General features: G+C 39.7%; 1 protein-coding gene across 1 annotated transcript in view; it reads left to right on the top strand.

Moving 5' to 3' along the window:
• The window catches only part of LOC122555868 (WD repeat and FYVE domain-containing protein 1-like), a 33645-nt gene that overhangs the window by 3401 nt on the left and 9951 nt on the right, over window positions 1–20293 (top strand). The window contains exons 2-4 of the mRNA XM_043702095.1: window positions 5137–5238; window positions 13142–13272; window positions 17439–17547. Coding sequence (XP_043558030.1) covers window positions 5137–5238; window positions 13142–13272; window positions 17439–17547 — 342 coding nt within the window. The remainder of the gene's footprint in view (window positions 1–5136; window positions 5239–13141; window positions 13273–17438; window positions 17548–20293) is intronic.

Here is a 20293-nt window from a genome sequence, read left to right as displayed (position 1 = left end):
CTTTCTTCCTTTTTGGAATGAACTGATCCTGCATCTTCTGCATTATACACAGAAATATCCACCATTGTTCCTCCACTGTCATCCTTGCTAAGGTATTGCACCATTGAACTTTGGCCAGCTCCTCCCTCATAGCTCCATAGTTCCCTTTATTCAACAGAAATATTGTCACTTCCAATTGTACCTTCTCCCTCTCAAAATGCAATTGAAGAGCTTTTGCCCAAAACGTCAATTTTCCTGCTCCTCAGATGCTGCCTGACTGCTGTGCTTTTCCAGCACCACTCTAATCTAGCGGTGAGCACATCTGCCTCTCCATCTGCATCGTTCTACAAGATGGACAGCAGAGAAGCCAGTTGCATGAAGTTTCAGAACATCCTTCCGAATTATGCACACTATTCCAAAAGTGGTCTAACCAATGTCCTGTACAGCCACATTACCTCCCAACTCCTGATACTCAATGCGCTGACCAATAAAGGAAAGCATACGAAACACTGCCTTCACTGTCCTATCTACCCGTGACTCCACTTTCAAGGAATTATGAACCTGCACTCCAAGATCTTTGTTCAGCAACACACCCCAGGACCTTACCATTAAGCGTATAAAACCTGTCCTGATTTACAAAGATGTTGTCAGGTTGGAGAGTTTGAGCAGTAGTGAGAGACTGAGTAAGCTAGGGCTCTTTTTCCCTGGAGTATCGGAGGCTGAGGGGTGACCTTATAGAGGGGCATGGATAGGGTAAATAGACAGAGTCTTTTCACTGAGGTGTGAGAGTCCAGAACTTGAAGGCATGGTTTAAGGCGAGAGGGGAAAGATTTAAAAAGGGTCGAAGGGGCAACTTTTTCATGCAGAGGGTGGTGTGTGTGTAGAATGAGATGCCAGAGGAAGTGATGGAGGCTGGTACAATTACAATATTTAAAAGGAACCTGGATGGGTATATGAATTGGATGGGCATAGAGAGATATGGGCCAAGTGCTGGCAAATGGGACCAGATTAATTTAGGATATCTGGTCGGCATGGATGAGTTGGACCAAAGGGAATGTTTCCGTGCTGTACATCTCTATGACTAATGAGATAAAGAGCAGAGAAAAGTAAAATGGGGCCATGGCAAGTGAGAGTGCCATGAATCTCACTCTCAAAAAAACATTTTATTGGAAAATGGAAAAATTCAATTCTTAGACTTTAAAAATGTTGCCAGGTCTGAACTGGGTTACAGTGGAGTAATTAGCTTAACCTTACTGCAAAAACAAAGAGTGGAAACCATTCTATTAGAGGATTATTGCTTCTGTAGCCTACCAGACAAGAGATGGTGAATGTAGGTTTAAAAGGAAGTGGCCATACTTCTGAAGTATCGTCCACTTCCATATGGAAGTTCGGAGGAATGAGGGAATATCTCCACAGAACCCTCTAAAACTTCAACAAGACTGGACAGGTTAAGCGCAGGAAAGATAATCACAATGAGCAGGGAGTCCAGAATCAGGAGTCTCAGTCTAAGGATATGGGAGTAAAACCTTTAGGGGTGAGATGAGAAATTCACTACCACAGAGAGAAGATCGTGCATGATTACAGGAAGGAGTTGGATATAGCACTTGGGGCTAAAGAGATCATGGGAGCAAACGGATATGGGAAAAAGCCTGGAACAGGTGTTGAGTTGGATAATCAGCCATGACACGATGAATGGTGGGATAGGTTTGAGAGGCTGAGTGGCCTGCTGCTGCTCCTGTTTCTATGTTTCGAAATCTATCACCGTTTATCTGTCATGTATGCCCTCTAGTTTTAGACCTCCCGGTTAGTGGAAACAACCCATTGTAATCAAATAATTTTGCTCCACCTCTTCATTTATTTTTAAGCATCTTTATTAATAACCATGGAATATTTATGATGTGGAGGTGCCAGTGCCAGGCTGGATGGCCAAAGTCAGGTGATGAAGGAGCAGTGCTCCGAAAGCTTGTGATTTCAAGTAAACCTGTTGGACTATAACCTGGTGTCTTCTGACTGTAATATTTTTTGTTTTTCATAGAAAGAGACTCTTTTTCTCCAAGTAAATGTTTATAATTTCCTCATACAGCATAAAATATCGTTATAAATCTTTGCTATGTGGACAATGAATTCCTTTTTAATAGTTTTCAACTTTAGGAACATCTTTTTACATAAAGACAAAGAAATGTTTTTAATTAAGCTCATAACATTGAAAGTAAAGTACAATTCATCTGAGTGAGTGCTGTAATTTTTGGTTGCATATCACTCAACCGCTCCTTACAATGGGTTTCTGTGCTTGGATATCTACTTTTTGTTGTTCACGTAAATGACCTGGATACTGAAAGTTAAATATAGACACTAAAATAGTGAAGGTGATAGAAATGAAGGATGTATCTTAAACATTATATAAAATCAAGATTTCAAGAAAAATCATTCAGTAACAAAATAATGCAAGAAATAGTTGGTTCAGGCAGCATCTCTGGAGAGAGAAACTGTTAACATTTTAAGGTCAATGATTGCATTATCTGACTTTAGCTAGTATCTCCAGTGAGGTTTCCTCTATTACCAATCTCTTTACATCACATTGGATAAGAAAAATAAACACCTTTTCCCATCTTCCTCGAAATTAGCCTCACATTAAACTTTAATTCCTTTCCTTGATAACTGACCAGTTTCTCACTAATTTTGAGGAGTTATTTAATTCTTTTCCCCCCACTCTCCCTATCACTCCCATCCAACCCCATCACAAGCAACTACTTTCTCAGAGACTATTTCCAAGTGTGTACTGCATCATGGGTGGAAATGTTTTTTTGTCTCACTAGGACTTACGCATTGTTAAATTAGTTTTCTCCAGCCTTGTGCTTCCTTTTTGTCCAGTTTATATAACTCACTCACTTCAACCATGTCTATGCCCCTCCCTTATTTTTCTGGTTGTGGCAAATTCCCCACTCTCTCAGCTTTTCTTCAAAAAGGAAAAAGAATTAGCAAAATAAAGTTTGAAAAGAGACCTGGAATTAATTGTGAATTCAGCACTGACATATTCCATTTTAACTGGGTTAATTAGAACCTCACTGGACTTCTGTGTTAGGGTTGTCCTGATTACAGATTTATCTGTCTGCCTACCACTGTATTATCAACTGTTCTGGAGCAAAGGAAGTCAGAAACCAGATTTTTAAAAAAATTAAACTCTGCTTTCTGATCATTTTCAGTTGCTGCAATTTGCTATTCAAATTCAGCATTCTGAAGTACCCCACAATGCTGCTGTTCCTTAGGCCAGTGCAAGCCTGCCTAGTCAATCAACAGCTTGTTCTTGGGGAATTACCAGTAAATCCTGTCTTGGTGTTTCTAGTTTGCTTTATGACTCACTTTCCTTTAAACTTCAAAAAACTAATTTTCTTATTAATCACATCTTTCCCAATCTTGTTTTTTTTAAACCATTCTCTAACATTTTGAAAAGTTAAATCAAGGAAGGAGTTTCATGGTGAATGGTAGGGCCTTAAGGAGTGTGGTGGAACAGAGGGACCTTGGAATTCAGGTGCACAGTCTCTGAACGTGGAGTCACAGGTAGACAGGTCAACTCTCTGCACACTGGCCTTCATCAGCCAGGGCATTGTGTATAGAAGTTGAGAAGTTATGCTGCAGTTTTACAAGATGTTGGTGAGCTTGCACTTGGAGTATTGTGTTCAGTTTTGGTCACCTTGCTATAGGAAGGATCTTATTAAACTGGAAAGAGTGCTGAAGAAATTTACAAGAATGTTGCCAAGACTCAATAGTCTGAGTTAAAGGGAGGGGTTGGACAAGCTAGGACTTTTTTCTTTAGAGCGTAGGAGACTGAGGGGTGGGGATCTTATAGAGATGTAAAGATCATGAGAGGCATGGATAGGGGATCTTATAGAGATGTAAAGATCATGAGAGGCATGGATAGGGTGAATGCATGTAGTCTTTTTCCCAGGGTTGGGGAATCAAGGACTAGAGGACATCAGTTTAAGGCTAGAGGGAGAAAGAATAAAAGGGAACCTGAAGGGGCAACTTTTTTCAACTGGGTGTGGTACAGGTATGGAATGAGCTGCCAATGGAAGTGGTTGAGGTGGGTACATCAACAACATTTAAAAGGCATTAACAAATACATGGGTGGAACAGTTTAGAGGGATATGGGCCAAGTGCAGGGAAACTGAGTTAGCGTGGATGGACATTTTGGTTAGCATGGTCCAGTTTGGGCCAAAGGGCCTGGCTCCGTGCTGTAAGACTCTGACTCTCTAGGCTGTTTGCTTACTATTTATTATCAGTTCGTTTTGAAGAGTTAATTATATGTTTTATGAACTTTGATGTTTGTTCTCTACACGTCAACAAATCACATGTTTAAAATCCTGATCAGCAATATCCTTGTTGAAATCCTACTGGAGCCTACCATATCAGTGATGTTCCTGGTTTGCAGTCACTTGGACTCCAACTAGCCTGGAATCTTAAACTTTTCCTGTGCATTTTTAATTTTGCATGAATGTTTAACACCTTCTATGTGGTTCAATTTTATTTTTAAAAAAACTCTGTACAAAGTGATACACATATCACTGGCAGTGACAAGTAAAACCTAATCAAATGCTGGTATATTTAGTTGGATCAGTGGAAGCTCTGCTGAATCTGTGTAATATCACATTTGGAGCAGCAACTATATCCAGTTCCATTTGTTACATTATAAAAGGGCTGTTAAGAATGGGGTAATATTGAGCTGAGCACCAACTTATGAGCGATTCGTGTTTAAGGAGAATGCCTGATGAGAAAAGATTGAATTAGCTCACTCTCTGCAGCTGAGTGTGTAGTGGGAGAATTTTCTCACTACTTTTCAGTGTTATTTCAGAGCATAATTGGAGCATGTAACTTTTTGTGGCAGGAAAATGGGGCCGAAGCCTCCTCTGCTCGTTTTCTGCCACAGGATTCTACTGAAATTTACTCTCCCTTTCAGCTCTTCCTGCAATTCACCCACAGAATATAAATAAAAAGCCCACTTAACCAAACTGTTCAAATTGAGTATGCCAAGTTATGTTATATTAATGATGAAATGATAGATTTTCTTGTTTCTGACTTGCCTTCAATACTTCCAAGTGCAAAGCAATAGCATCACCGTTTGTTCCATTTTTCTTCTAACTTTTAATTGTTGTTTTGTAGGCTCCCCAATGGCAGGAAAGTGATTCTTGTCAAAACTGTAAACAGCCATTCTTCTGGAACTTAAAACAGATGTGGGACACAAAGAGCCTTGGTTTGCGACAGGTATGTGGGGGAAATCTAAAATATTTGACTGTTTTATTAGATGATTGATACCGTAAATAATTGTTTCAAAATATTTCTGGTGTTCTAGAATTTCTTGGTTCATTCATGGGATGTAGGCATCACTGGTTTTGCCAGCCTTTATTGCCCATCCCTAATTACCCTTGAGAACATGGTGAGCAGGTTTCTTGAACCTCTGCAGTCAATGGGGTGCAGGTGTGGTTTAGAACAGCGCTTTTGAGCTATTGCCTTTGGCCAGATATATTCTCCTGAATCTTAGTTTTTCTTTGACATGTTGAGGGATGCTTCTTCAGGTCAGCGCTCTTCAGATTTCCGAATCCATGATGTACCATTGATCTTGCAAGCTTACCAAGTTGTGATCAATACACAACAGTTTAAGCATTCAGATAAGAGGATAATTTTGTACTGAATGTTAGAATGTATCACGATGCTGTGTGTGTCTGCTGCATTGTCTCATCACCATTTTCTGTAAGCTGTTGAACACTCAGAGGGGAGCATAGTTTGTTCAAGTGCAATGTTCCTGTGGATTCTGGAACCTTGGTTGATCTTGTTGACATTTTTCTCTTGCAATATTTCATAGCTTGATGTAGGTAGCATTCATCCTGAGCTGTTTAAAGACATTAGTACTTTAGTGCTAAAGAGGGTCCTCCATCCTTGCAAGTGGGCGAATCAAGAGGTGAGTACAGTAAAGATACGGTATATCATTACTGAACAGCCTGGGGACACCACTCCCCATTCCAACCCAAACAATAAACAAGTCAGGCCTTAACGCAACCAAGAAAATAAAAACTGAGAAGACTACCACTCACTTTGGCTTTTGCCCGCACCACTCTCTGCAGACCCCATAATATCCTTGGTCCAAACATCGACAAAAGAGCTTATTTCCAAAGGTGAGGTGAAAGCAACTGCTCTTGACATCAGGGAGCATTGGAGAAAGTGAGGACTGCACATGCTGGTGATTAGAGTCTGGAGTGAGGTGCTGGAAAAGCACAGCAGGTCAGCAGCATCCAAGGAGCAGGAGAATCTACGTTTCGGGCAAGAGCCCTTCATCAGGAATGAGGCTTGTGAGTCGAGGGGGAGGAGAGATAAATGAGAGAGGGTGTGCGGCTGGGGAGTGTGATATTCAGACTGAGGTGGGGGTAATGGTGATAGGGTAAACGGGAGCATTGGATCCAGTGTGGCATAAAGAAGCCTTTCTTACCTGCTGTTTAAGTTGCTGAGAATTGGGCTCTCAAGATTTGGGTGTGGCAGGGATTTATGGTGATAAGTTCTTCAATGGTGGAATCCTATCTAGTGCAAAGAAAGATAGTTGCGATTATTGGGGGCCAATCATCTCCGATCACAACATTGGTATAACAGTTTCTCAGAGCAGTATTCTAGGTTCAGCATCCTCACCTGTTCCAACTATGATTTCATCCCATCATGAGATCAGAAGTGAGGATACTTGATAATTATGCAGAATTGGTTCCATATATAATGCTCAAATATTGACAGTCTATGCCTGGGCGTAACAGGACCTGGGCAGTATTCAGATGAGCGGCAAGTTTTACCAGACATCTGCAACACAATGTACATCTCAAACAAGATAATCTAACTACTCACCTATGATATTCAATGACAGTGCTTTAGCTGAATCCCCAGTGTGAACATCCTTTGATTATCAATGGCAAGAAGATTAACAGGACTATTTACACACACCCCCTGGCTACCAGAGCACATAAGAGAATTTTTTTTTAATGTAGCAAATAATCTATTTGCTTACACTCCAAAGTTGGTCCATCATTTGAAAGGCGCCAGTCCCAAGCCTGATGGGTAGTCTCCATTTGTTTGGATGAGTGTACCTCATGTGTGAAGAAGCTCACGCCATGTAAGTCAAAGCACGTTAATGAAACAGGACCCTATCTACCATCTAAACATTCATTCTGGGATGCTGTGGTTTCAGTGTGTACCATCTACAAGATGCAATGCAGCAATCTTCTTCAACAGCACTTCCTGACCTGTAGCACTTAGCTGCCTAGAAAATTGAGGGCAGTGGATTTACAGAAATACCACCACGAGCAATTTCTCCTCCAGGTCACACATCATCTTGACTTAGAAATATTCTGCCATCCCTTTACTGGGTTAAATGGGGCAATAGTGATATAGTGGCCATGTCTTTGGACTAGTAATCCAGAATCCCAGGCTAATGTTCTGAAGACATATGTTCGAATCGCACGATAGGTGGTGAAATTTGATTCTGTAGAAATCTGGGATAAAGAGCTAGTCTAATGCTGACCAAATAATCACTGTTGATTTGTTGTAAAAACCTGTTTGGTTCACTAATGTCCTTTTTAGCAAAAGAAATCTGCCATTCTTATCTACTCTGGTTTTTACATCACTTCAGAACCATAAGAATATGGTTGACTCTTAACTGCCTTCTGAACATTGAGATGGGGAACATCGTAACTAGTCAACAGTGCCCACATCGCATTGACAAACCAAAATAAACTTGGAGACCATGACCAAATGGGACCTTGGGTATATCTACACAATACAGGTTGCAGCCTTTCTACCCATTCCCAAAAATAATTAAGGATGGACAGTAAGTGCAGGTCGTTCCAATAATGCTCATATCTGATTAAGGGATAAAGGAAAACATTCTTAATGGGTCCAGACATAATAGCTGGAAGAGGTAGGGAAGTAAATCTAATCTAAAAGTGACTGAAAATATTTTATGGAAATGCCACAGATGCAAGGTCAATCAAACTATCGGTCTGTTCAGACTGCGTCTAAATAAGAAACACTGAATATTCTGACTATTGTCAAATACAGGACAGAAGCCAAACCAGAAGGCATTTCCCTTTTGAGAAGTGTGACCACTAATATACAACTCGGAGGGGTCTCAACCAACATGAGCAATACTGGTTTGTCACAGTGAGGAACAGGAGAAAAAGGCACTATTCATTTCCCAAAAAAGAAAATATTGCAGAAAATCCATTTGGTCAGAGGAGGAAACAAACCAGCCATTGTAACTGAAACAAAAGGGACATTAACAAGAGAAACTACAGCCTACTGAAATCCAAGAGTAATGAACTGGGTTCAGGCAGGCAGTTCTTTTCCCAGAAAGTGATGAAACCAAAAACTGATTCAGCTCATGTAGAGAGACATCGAACAAAGTAACACTTTTTTTTCCAAGAATATTCTACAAAATAATGATGAGACTCCGTATGTGTCTGTTAGAACTGGAAAACATGAGTTAAGGCATTCCTTAATTTTTGGAAAAAGACTCTTAATCCTGAGCAACTGTCATACCAGGATGTACATGAAACTCTATTGTAGTCATTCTGTAAAATGAAGGGCTTAAGATTAACAAAAAAATAGCCACTTTTCAGTTAAATGCAAGAGAATGATCTTGTTCAATTAGAAAGATGATCTGATTGATAATTGGGAGTCTCTAGAACTACATCCTAAAAATTATGGGTGTCCAGATAGGTTTATGGTTTGGGAGTCCCAGAGATTAAACGATCGTTACTCTAGGGCTTCAGAGATTGAACTGAAACTGAATGTTTGAGAGAATTAAAAAAAAATGTAATCCCAAAGGTTTGTTTTAACCAGCTAATGCTGACCTATGTTAATTAATATTTTAAAGGCGATAACTGCAACTCTATAGTATTGTTTGATGAAATACTGTATGTAAAACAGAAAGGTGATCTTCCAAAATTGTGACTTCAAAACCCTAGGAAACTTAAGATTTCCAATATATTAGTAGTGAAACATAATAAAATAACATAGAGTCGTAGTGTCATAGAAATGTACAGCATGGAAACAGACCCTTCGGTCCAACCCGTCCATGCCGACCAGATGTCCCAACCCAATGTAGTCCCACCTGCCAGCACCCAGCTCCAAACCCTTTCTATTCATATGCCTCTTAAATGTTGCAATTGTACCAGCCTCCACCACATCCTCTGGCAGCTCATTCCATACATGTACCACCCTCTGTGTGAAAAGGTTGCCCCTTAGGTCTCTTTTATATCTTCCCCCTCTCACCCTAAACCTATGCCCTCTAGTTCTGGACTCCCCGATCCCAGGGAAAAAACTTTGTCTATTTATCCTATCCATGCCCCTCATAATTTTGTAAACCTCTATAACAATGGTCCAGATCTCTCAAAGAGCAGCAATTGTCTTTGTATTATCATTCTGTTTAAACTTTCAGCTACCTTATTGTTGCTCCTCATTTCTTGCCCTGTCTTCCAAGCCTGGGAACACAGTATGCCATGAAAAACTCCAGTTTGACATAGAATCATGGGGAAGAACTGACTGACTGTTCATCTTTTATTGGTGAATGGATAAGTGGATCAATGCGTGAAGGTTAAGGAAAAGGACAAAGTCTAGAAAGTTGATGTTTGAGAAGAATAGCAGGTTAGTGTGAGAATTAGGGAATGGGCGTTAGGTAAGTTAGGGTTAGAGTAGCATTCCTGAAGAAAGGCCTGTGCCCGAAACTTCGAATCTCCTGTTCCCTGGATGCTGCCTGACCTGCTGTGCTGTTCCAGCAATAAAGTTTCAACTTAGAGTAGCAGGCAGCTTATGTAATCGGGAGAGTTTGTTGAGGATCGAGTTAGACAGGTGGTCAGGTGTAAGGGAACAGTCAAAGTTGAGTAAATTTGGTTGGCCAATGTGAGAAATTGGATTTCAGTTCTATGGTTACTGAGCAATTGGCCTAGACATTTTCTGCCTAACATTTCACTGGATAACAATCCAGATCAGTGAACTGTCCAAAGCCTCTGGGTCAAAGTTGGAAACTTTTGTGGCGAGCAGGGGAATTGTCCATTGGAAGTTCAAACTTCATGGGCAAGTCGACAGAAGTTAGAGGTGACTGCTTAGATGGGACATCTCCAGTTGTATTTCAGTTTTCAGCAATCTTGAGACAAAAAACTTGTGCCATTATTGTTAATATTGAGAAGTTTAAGAATCTTAAAGTGCTTGTATAATCAATAAAGACAGTGACTAGCAAAAAACGTACTTTCATAAATGAGGCAGACCTGGGAACATGAGCCAAATTTACCAGTTGACCAAGTGAAGGTGCAAAATGTGGAAATGGATGAATCCAACGAAGACAATGGGAGTTATGGGAATGCATTAGCCTCTCTTCAGTGTGAAGGCTCCAGTATCAAATATTGCTGCAATATCAGAAAATCTGACTGATCTATAAACTGAGCATAGTTGATAATTTTCTGCAGAGCAGGATGAGATGTGCTCACCTTTCTTCTTCCAGAAAGTGCACAGCGAGAGCTCAGTGTTCAGCAGCCTGAAGGAAGATGCTGGCTTGGTAACTTCATCTCAATCTGACATCCTGAGGATCAGTAAATCCTTTTATGCCAGACTGTATGACACAAAGCCCACAGATAGCATAGCTTCCTAGTCATTCCTGTCCTTTATCATAGAGTCCTAGCACATGAGAGAGGCTGGATAAGCTGTAATCTCTGGATGAGCTGAACAAGACCCTCTGGTCCATTTGAAAAGAATAAAACTCCAGAAGTGACCGCCTATTGGCCAGGTTGTATTCAGCTCTGTGGGGCTGGATTAACAGCTGGGTCAGGTCTGCTATGGGACTGGTGATTCACCTTAACTAAGCCTGTACTGTACCGGGCAGGATGAGCTCAGAGATTCTCGTGCTCCTCAGGGATACAATTGCCTATGTTCAGGACAGGGGGATAGATGCCTGCCTAGTCAGCCTGGACCTGGAGAAAGCCTTTGACAGGATATTGCACACCTACATGTGGGACATGCTCTCTCCTGCCTTGCTTCTGTGTTCCATGGAGCTTTTTGCCGAGTCCATCAGGAAGGATGTGAGCCTGAAAGGGGAGACTGTTCCAGGCAGTGGAGCCCTGCAGGTGAAAGCCTCAGTGTATGTGAATGACATCACTGTTTTCTGCACCAATCCGCTGTCAGTGCCCAGTTTGAACTGCCCTCTGGAGTAGAGACAAGAGCGAGGCCATGTTGTTTGGGAGCTGGGCTGACCAATCCTTTACCCCCTTCACCATCAGGACAGATCACCTGAAGGTGCTGGGAGTATGGTTCAGAGGGGTCGTGGTGTGCACAACAAACTTGGGAGGAGCATATCACCAAGGTGAGGCAGAAACGTGGATTCTTGGAGCACTGCTCTGTCTCCATTGCAGGTCAAAACTTGATCATCTGGTGTGATGTACTTTTAAGCGTTGTTGTATATGTGCAGGTCTGACCTATTTCCTGGGCTTGCGGCACTGTAGTCCCCCAAGCCATTTTCAACTGGAGATCAAAAATAGACTGGATCCACAGGAACACAATAATGGGGGGGAGGGGTTGGGAAGGATGTACCCAAGCTACCTTTGTGTGCAGCTGCACCAAGCTGTGCGTAGACCCACAATACGGAAACATTTAAGTTTCACTACATTCTGAGGTTCGAGCTGACCCCTGTGTTACGAAGGATCGGTCTAGCCTCGTTGCTGTGGAATGCCTCAAGTGGTTGGATTGTTCTGCATCACCTATCCCTCATGAAAAATTTGCAAAAAGTAATACCCTTACTCACAAATCCATTAGGAACTGGTCACCAAGTTAACTCCTTGAGACCCTGCAGGAAAAAGGAAGGGGTGGATCCTAACAGGTGGTTCCCTGAGCAGACTGTCAATGTTGTTTGGCAGAATACCACTTCACCAGAACTTTCCTTCAAGCTCCAAGACATTGCTTGATTCTTAAGAGGGGCACTGCCGGTCAGATCCTTCATGCGTGCCCAGTCTCTGTGTGCCACCACATGGTGCCCTCGAAGTGGTTGCACTAGTGATGAGACTGTCACACATCTGCTGCTGGAATGTACCTTTGCAAAGAAAATCTGGAGAGAAATGCAGTGGTTTTTGTCAAGGTTTGTCCCAAACAGCACAGTGATGCAGGATTCTGTGCTGTGCAGTCTGCTTTTCAGGACGCGCACTGAGACAAACATCGACTGCACCTGGAGGGCTATCAAATCAGTGAAAGACAATCTTCTTTGGTCTGCCTGAAACGTACTGGTCTTCCGGTGTAAAGAGTTGACCCCCAACTGAGTGTTGCAGACTGGCACATTCCAAGGTCGATGTCTACATGCGGAGGGACACACTAAAGCTTGGGGCAACTGCTGCCATGGCACAGTGGGGAAAGTCCACCATCTAAGGTTTTTCTGCCAAAGTGTAATGAGGGTTTGTTCAATAGTTAGACCCTCTCAGTGCCTCAAAATGAACCTAATTCAGAGGTTACTTTGTTTCTCGCAACTGTAGAGAAGCTCGTTTTGTTTTTATTTTCCTCTGCAAAGGTTGTACAAATATGTTTAAGAATCGTTACTACTTTATTTATTTATTAATTTAAATCATCTAAGTACATATAAACTATATTTTTGAAATTCAAAAAAAAATTCTATCACATTTCCTTTTTCCCCGCATCCCTTGACCTCCACCACTATGTCTACTTCCATCTACTCATGCCCATACCACAGCTGGACAGTTTGACATGGACAAGTCTTAAAGATTTGAAAGATGTATTCTTCTGATGAAGATTTATTCCAGAGTGTTGTCAAATGGCCAGTCTAATTCTTTACCATTTCGTCACTGTTTGACTTTATATAGTGTCAGGAAAAACTCTCAAGATGTCTGCACCTGTAAGTTTTTAAATTCACTCCATAAAATAGAGATTTAAGAACCCATCCAAATTTAAATAGTGCAGATGAATGTCAATTATAATACTTCAGTTCAGAAATTGAATAGAAACTCAATCTGAAGAGTTGTAGATTTGAAGGTTGCTCACGTGTGAGGCATTGTTTGAAAAACATTGCTACTCTGTATAGGAGAAGGAGTGGAAATTTATTTTAATATTTTCTTTTATAAATCTTTTATTTTACATTTAGCATCACTGCAGAAAATGTGGCAAAGCTATTTGTGGGAAATGCAGTACCAAGTGTACGACCTACCCGGTGATGGGCTTTGAGTTTCAGGTGCGAGTCTGTAATGACTGCTTTGACACCATCAAGGATGAAGAGTGAGTATCGTCATTTCACCTAACTGTTAAGACTGCATCTCCCATTGACTCTTCAAGATGAAGTGTGAAATGGATAAAAAGAAATTGCATTTATTTAAAGTGAGGCAATTTAATGAATTAGAGGAGACCAACAGCGCTGTGTGAATCTCACTTGCTGGTTATGATTTCTGTGCCTGCTGATTGATTAGGATCCAAATGGATTAATTTTGCCGGTTAGTTAGAAATTAGACACGTTTGATTCAGCATTTCCTAAATGCTGGGAGAGACATAGCATCCATAAATTAGGTTGATTTTTTTAGAAAAAATTTATTTGAATGCAATACTGTCTCTGCGTAAAATGTTTTTTCTCTGAATCAGGAACCTTCAGTGCTTAAAATTGTTTTCTCTATATATCCTTGCTTTTCATTTTGTAACGAAGTGCGTTTATTGGCAGAGTTCCATTTTGTTGGGATTAAAACTACTTTTCAGTGTAGAAATATTTTCCTGTTGAGATTGCCTGGTGTGGCATATTAGAGCCAAAGCGTACAACAGCTAAAACCCAAAGTCTGTGCTTGCAATTATGTTCCCCATGGAACCAGCTGGTGCTCTTTGCTGTGCTGTCATTTTGGAAAGGAAGGAAAGAAAGACACTTGGATTTCCTTGCAAATAATTAAAATCAATGTGTGATATTGGATGTAGGTTACAAGAAAACTGCAGAAAATATGAGAAATGATTTCCTTGAATGATCCACTATCTTAATCTTGCTGTAAGCTGCAGATGGGACATTTTCATTGAACGCCAAGTTTATTTTGCAATGGTTAAGTGGCCTAGATGCTTAGTCATGATATTGAATGGACACAGCTGTTTACTGAGTTCACCTAACTTCATGAGAGAGTGTTTTGAATAAAATCTGTGGATCAGTGTGCTGGAGGCTAGTTTGCAAATCATTATCCAAAATGATGTATATATTGTCAACTGTATGCATTGCCAAAATAAATAAAAGACAAAATCAAAGGTTTCATCTGCATGCATGTAGCATGCATAACAATGTACTTCAATTCACTTAAATTTGATTTAATAGACTGGCAGAAATATGACAGCATGGTGACAAGGATTGGATCAGATCATATTTATTTTGTTAACATTTACTTTCAATTAATTTAACTTTGTGTATACCCCACGTGTTCAGATAGAGCCTATATCTACACATTGAAGGGAATGTTACATTCAAGAAGAGTGAAGGAAACTATTTTACGGTAGAGAGCTGGCACTATCAATCCGAGATGGCATAGTTGATTCAGGAGATCAGGATTTAGAATTGGTTTGGCTGGAATTAAGGGATAGAGAGGGAAAAAGTCATTAGTGGAAGTGGTACAGTATATAGTCCCTCAGACAGTAACACAATGTGGGACAAAGTAAACAAATAGAAATATAGAGTTCTTGTGATAAAGAGACAGCAATAAAAATGGGCAATTTTAATCAACATATTAAGTAGAAAAATCAAATTGGCTGTAGTCACTTGGATGATGAGTTCATAGAATTCTTTTGAGAGTGTTTCTTAAAGCTACATGTTCTGCAACCAAGCACAGAGCAGGTTTCATGAGACTTGGTATTTGATTAATTAATAAGCTCAGAGTAAAGGCCCGCCTTGGTAACAGCAACCACACTAAGTGGATTTGACATTCAGTTGGAATGGAAGAAGACTACATCCATGATTGGTGTGTTAAACTTGAGTAAGAGAAACACTGGGCCTAAAAGCTGAGTTAGTTGAAGTGCATTGAGATAGTAGGATAGGAGATAGATCAATAGAAAATTAGCAACAGATATTTAACAGCATATTTCAAAATACTCAGAATACAAATATTATAACTATAAAGAAAATTTCTAACAAAGAACCCACCATCCCGTGGTTAATTGAAAATATTAATGAAGACATCAAACTCAAGGTAAAAGCATATAATTGCATAAAAGTTGAGAGGCTGGTCAGATGATTGGACGGAATGTAAAAATGGTAAAAAAGGCTGAAAGAAAAATCAGGAGAGCAAATTAAAGTATAAGATTGAAGCAAAAGAGGAAATTAGGTAGAAATCTAAATGCATATGAAATGTTCTTGGTATAGTATTTAGAAAGGAAAAGAGTAAGTCAAGTGAGGGTTGATCCTCTAGAGAGTGAGAAGAGTGTTAATAGTTGATAATAAAATGGATGAAAGAAAGAAAAATATTTTGCTTCCGCCTCCACAAAAGAGGATACAAAAACATTCCAGTAAAAGGAATCAATCAGGAGGTACAATAAAAAGAGGAACTTTGTGAAATTACAATAACAAGGAAAGTGGTGGTGGGGGGAGCGATGGCCGAGTAGTATTATCACTAGACTGTTGATTCAGAGAGCCTGGTAATGTTCTGGGGACCTGGGTTTGAATCCCACCATGGCAGAGTGTGGAATTTCAATTAAATAACTATCTGGTCGAAAGAATCTAACGATGACCACAAATTCATTGTCGAGGAAAAACTCATCTGGTTCACTAATATCTTTTTGGGGAAGGAAACTCCAGACCCACAGCAATATGGTTAACTCTTAACTCCCCTCTAGGCAGTTAGGGATGGGCAATAAATGCTGGCTATGCCAGTGACGCCCTTATCCCATGAATGAATGAATGAAGAAAGAAAGAAAAAACCAAACTGACTGACGGACTGTGGACTGACAAAACTTCAGGTCCTCAGCAGTTTCATCCTAAGACCTGAATGGTGACCAATGAGGTAGCATTGGTGTTAATTTTTCAAAATTTTCTAGATTCAGGAAAGATTCCATCAGACTGAAAAGTAACAAATACAACTCCTCAATTCAAAAAGAACAAGATGAGGATTATTTTTTGAGATTTGTGTGATTTGGAACTCTATCAAAGAAGGTGAAGGAGGTTTGGTCACTGACTATGTTTACACCAGAACAAAATACATTCTTCTTCAACAGGGGATTATTTGGAGTAGTTGGAATTGTAGAATTCAAAACGCAAACATATCAGCCATAAACTTATTGAGTGGCTGAGCAGGCTCAAGGGGCTCAATGGCCTACTTCTGTTCTTAATTTGTATGTTGCATATCCCTGGACTTTGCATTCAATTGCAAAACCCTAGGAATAGAGATAGGAAACCATTTTTATCATTAGAAGCCCTCGGTTGTATTGTAGAAAATATTTTCTACGTAAAGGCTTGATCTATTATCCATGAGGAGAACGTGAGGATCAGGAATAGGTTGTTTCACATGCAGTTGGATCATTGCTGATTTAAATCACTTCTGTTATGTTGCTGTCAGTATACCTTTAAGATACATGCTCATGATTTTACCACCGCGTCATAGCATGTAACCTGAGGATATAAAAGGTCTCATACGCTATTTTCTCTCCAGTCTCTTTGTATATGAGACTCTCTTGAAAACATGCTCCTCTGTTATAATCCTCATAACTTAAAATTATCCTAAACCCTTATGCACAGGGGGAATGTAATTTTTATGCATAACAATTGGTTGTAATGAATGTCTGTTTAATTCTTCAACACTATTATATCTGTGCCTAGTTTCTCAGGTTATGGAGCAAGTATAAGCATTGCTGCATCTGGTAAAAACACCCTGTTGGAAGCTATCTCATGCTATGGTGGCAGCAGTGATTCAGTTTGCTTGTCTTAGTTCGACATGTTTAAACCTGCTCTCTAATAAGATGCTGTCAATCTTCGTATTGAAATTTTAAATTCGTCAAGACTCAGTCGTTTTTTTGAGAATAATATTCCAGATATCCACTACCATTTGCGTGAAGAAATTCTTCCTGTTCTATCCCTGAAGGACTTAGATCTGCTTTAAGATTAATATTCCTTTGTGCAGGATTCTCTGAGCAGTGAAAATTAATTCTCTCTTCTATCTTTAAAAAAAATTCAGATGATCTTAATCCATAAGAGGCACTATATGCCTATTGCAGAAGTAAACTATATTGGACTCAGCGACAATTTTGTTAGCATTTGTTAATTAGACTATTTATTTAAGCAAATTATTTTGCCATTTAATGGGATATTCAGGGCAAGTTATAAGTGTTACTTATCTGCAAATGATCTCAGTAGCAACTTGTCAGACAGGAATACTTTTTCAACTGTTTTTATTGATGCTGACTCTGAAGCGTCTTTATTGCAATGTTTAATATTACAGTCGAACTTCTTTGGCAACATTCCATGAAGGCAAACATAATATCGCACACATGAATCTGGACAATGCAAGAGGATTGATGGTAACCTGTGGAAGTGATCGCATTGTGAAGGTATTTTTGCTTTTATCGCTCCGATGTCTATTCAGCTTGACTTAAGCCCTTAGTTTAAAGGAGTTTGTTCAATACACTTAAACAAGCCTTCCTGCAAAGTTTTAACCATTACTCATGAAGTAAATTATTGGGGGAAGAATGTTGCATTTAATGCCCTGCGTGATGGGAGGCATGCAGAAATGATGGACCAGACTTAAATGTAGCCAGGGTACCTAATGGCATCTGTTATTTAGATTTGACATTGCTCCTGTCAGCTCAAACAATACTGCCCACCAAGTTTCTAGAAGTGAGAGTTGGTAACAGCAATGCGATAGAATTTGGATTTTAGATAACCACCAGCTTTAATCACTGGCTTTCTACTTTAATCTAAGGAATGAGAAATGTAAAGAGGAAAAACTGAGCAGTGAATTGCAGGGTGTGAATTCACTGTCCAATTCGGTATAGAAAGAGAAGGAAGGAAAGCAATTTTGGGTTGAGAGAGAAAGAGTTTTTTAAAGATGACCTTTCTAAAATCTCTTGAAACAATTGGCAACCTGAAGGAATGAGATGTCACTCTTTCAATCATTAACTTTCAGTTCCACAGTAGTTGAATGTGACATCAATGTTAATTACTGTCATTATTAAGAGTATTTACAAAATATTTTTACATTTCTTCAGGTGGATGAGCAATTTGTATCACTTGGTGGGACCTTTAAATTTTTTTACACAGTCACAGATGTGTAATAACAAAAAGATTGACATGTGTATTACCATGCAGCATCTATCAAACCCATTATTTGAGCAATTTAGTTCACATCTAACATGAGGATACAGCAAGTTCATGATGTTCAATTTATGTCAATAGTGAGATAAATAGCAAAATGGCACTTTGGTGAATCTAATGGTGAGGGCAATGGCACAACACACAGCAACTTCTGAAGATTCATACTTAATTGTGCATCAGGCCCTTGCCTGATGTTGCTTTACCATTTGTCCATAAATGACACAAATTTCATTAATCTTGCAGGTTTTTTGACAGGTCTCTTTTTTTTCTTCACTTATGAAAGTTTAAATATTTCCCAGTCCTTCAAAATCATTGTTATATTGTTTTGCCCCAGATTATTTGAAAAAACTTTAGGGTTGAAATGTGCTCTCTATGATTGATTATCACAAACAATTACTAGTTTCCTGTCCATGTTAAAGCATTTGTTTCTTGTAATGTGCATTTTGGCAAAGCATCACTCCTTCCTGAAGGCATGAAATCAGCTATCTTATTTGAGTGGTTAATAGTTTTAGTTTCTACCATGTGAAAATGCCGTTTGCTATCGGTTTGTAGAGAGGCTACATAGATTAGATTCCCTACAGTGTGGAAACAAGCCCTTCAGCCCAACAAGTCCACACCGACCCTCCAAAGAGTAACCCACCCAGACCCATTTTCCTCTGACTAATGCACATAGACTATGGGCAATTCAGCATGGCCAATTGACCTGACCTGCACATCTTTTGGATTGTGGGAGGAAATCAGAGCACCCGGAAGAAATCCACGCAGACACGGGGAGAATGTGCAAACTCCATACAGACAGTCTCCCGAGGCTGGAATCTAACGCGGGTCCCTGGTGCTGTGAGGCAGCAGTGCTAACCAATGAGCCACTGTGCCGCCTACAGTGGCTCAGGGGTTATATATTTGTATAGAAGAGTCACATGCCAAGATTTCTTGGTCATTTTCCCTCAATGTGTTCACACATCCATTTTCATTTTGGTACTGAGGCAAAGGATAGTTTAAAAATGTGAATAACATTGTTTTCTCAAATTCTAGAGACAATTAGCAGCACACAAACCTGTTTCAGCGATTAAGTTCCATACAATATTTATTACATGGGTATGAAATCCAGTTCTGGTGGGAGGATCGTGGTCCTGATCACTCACTCGATGTTGCTTGGCTTTGAACTGTATTTCAATGTTAGGTATTCAGGTGGAAGGATGGAGATGTAGCAATGTACAAGATATAAAAAGACTGTTTTTCAATCTAGACTGAAAATCCATGATTAATTAGGGCTTGTTTCACTGGGATTGATTTGAAGCATACAAACTCCCAATCATGACAAGGTGGATGATGAAAGGACGTTTACTTTTGTGGGTAAGTCCAATACTAGGGAGCACTGTTTTAAAATTAGGGGTCACCCTTTTCAGGATAGGAGAGAGTTTTTTTTCCCTCAGTGTTGTCCAACTGGAGCTCTTCCTCGGAAGGTGGTAGAAGCAGGAGTATTGAATATCTTTTAAACAGTGAATAGATTCTTGCAAGGAAAGAGAATCAAATATTGGGAGTAGAATTTGAATTGAATGGGTTAGCCAAGATCTTAATGATTGGGATCAGGCTGGAGGGACAGAATTTTTTTTTATATAGATATTTTTATTAGAGATTTAACATTTTTACAAGTTTACAAAAATAAACAAAACTCTCAAATACAAACATTGATATACAATTAAATCAAATATACAATAGCCAAAATTTAACAAAAGAAAAAATACCGAAAAAGGAAAAAAAAACAAAACTCAACTATCTACTAATCTAACCTACAACTAACCAGAGTGTATATTTAAGTCTCTTACATGCTCGGAATGTGTTAACATCAAATGTAATAAAACCAGTATTCGTGCGGGATTCCTCTCCTAAGGGGCCCCGGACCAGCCAGGTTTGTAATCTCAATTATATAAAAGCCCTTGTTAGGATAGCCGAAATATCTGTATTTATATAATTCAAGAAGGG

This window comes from Chiloscyllium plagiosum, chromosome 13 (assembly GCF_004010195.1).
Source record: "Chiloscyllium plagiosum isolate BGI_BamShark_2017 chromosome 13, ASM401019v2, whole genome shotgun sequence".
Classification (NCBI taxonomy): domain Eukaryota; kingdom Metazoa; phylum Chordata; class Chondrichthyes; order Orectolobiformes; family Hemiscylliidae; genus Chiloscyllium; species Chiloscyllium plagiosum.
This window is presented reverse-complemented; position numbering and strand designations above follow the sequence as displayed.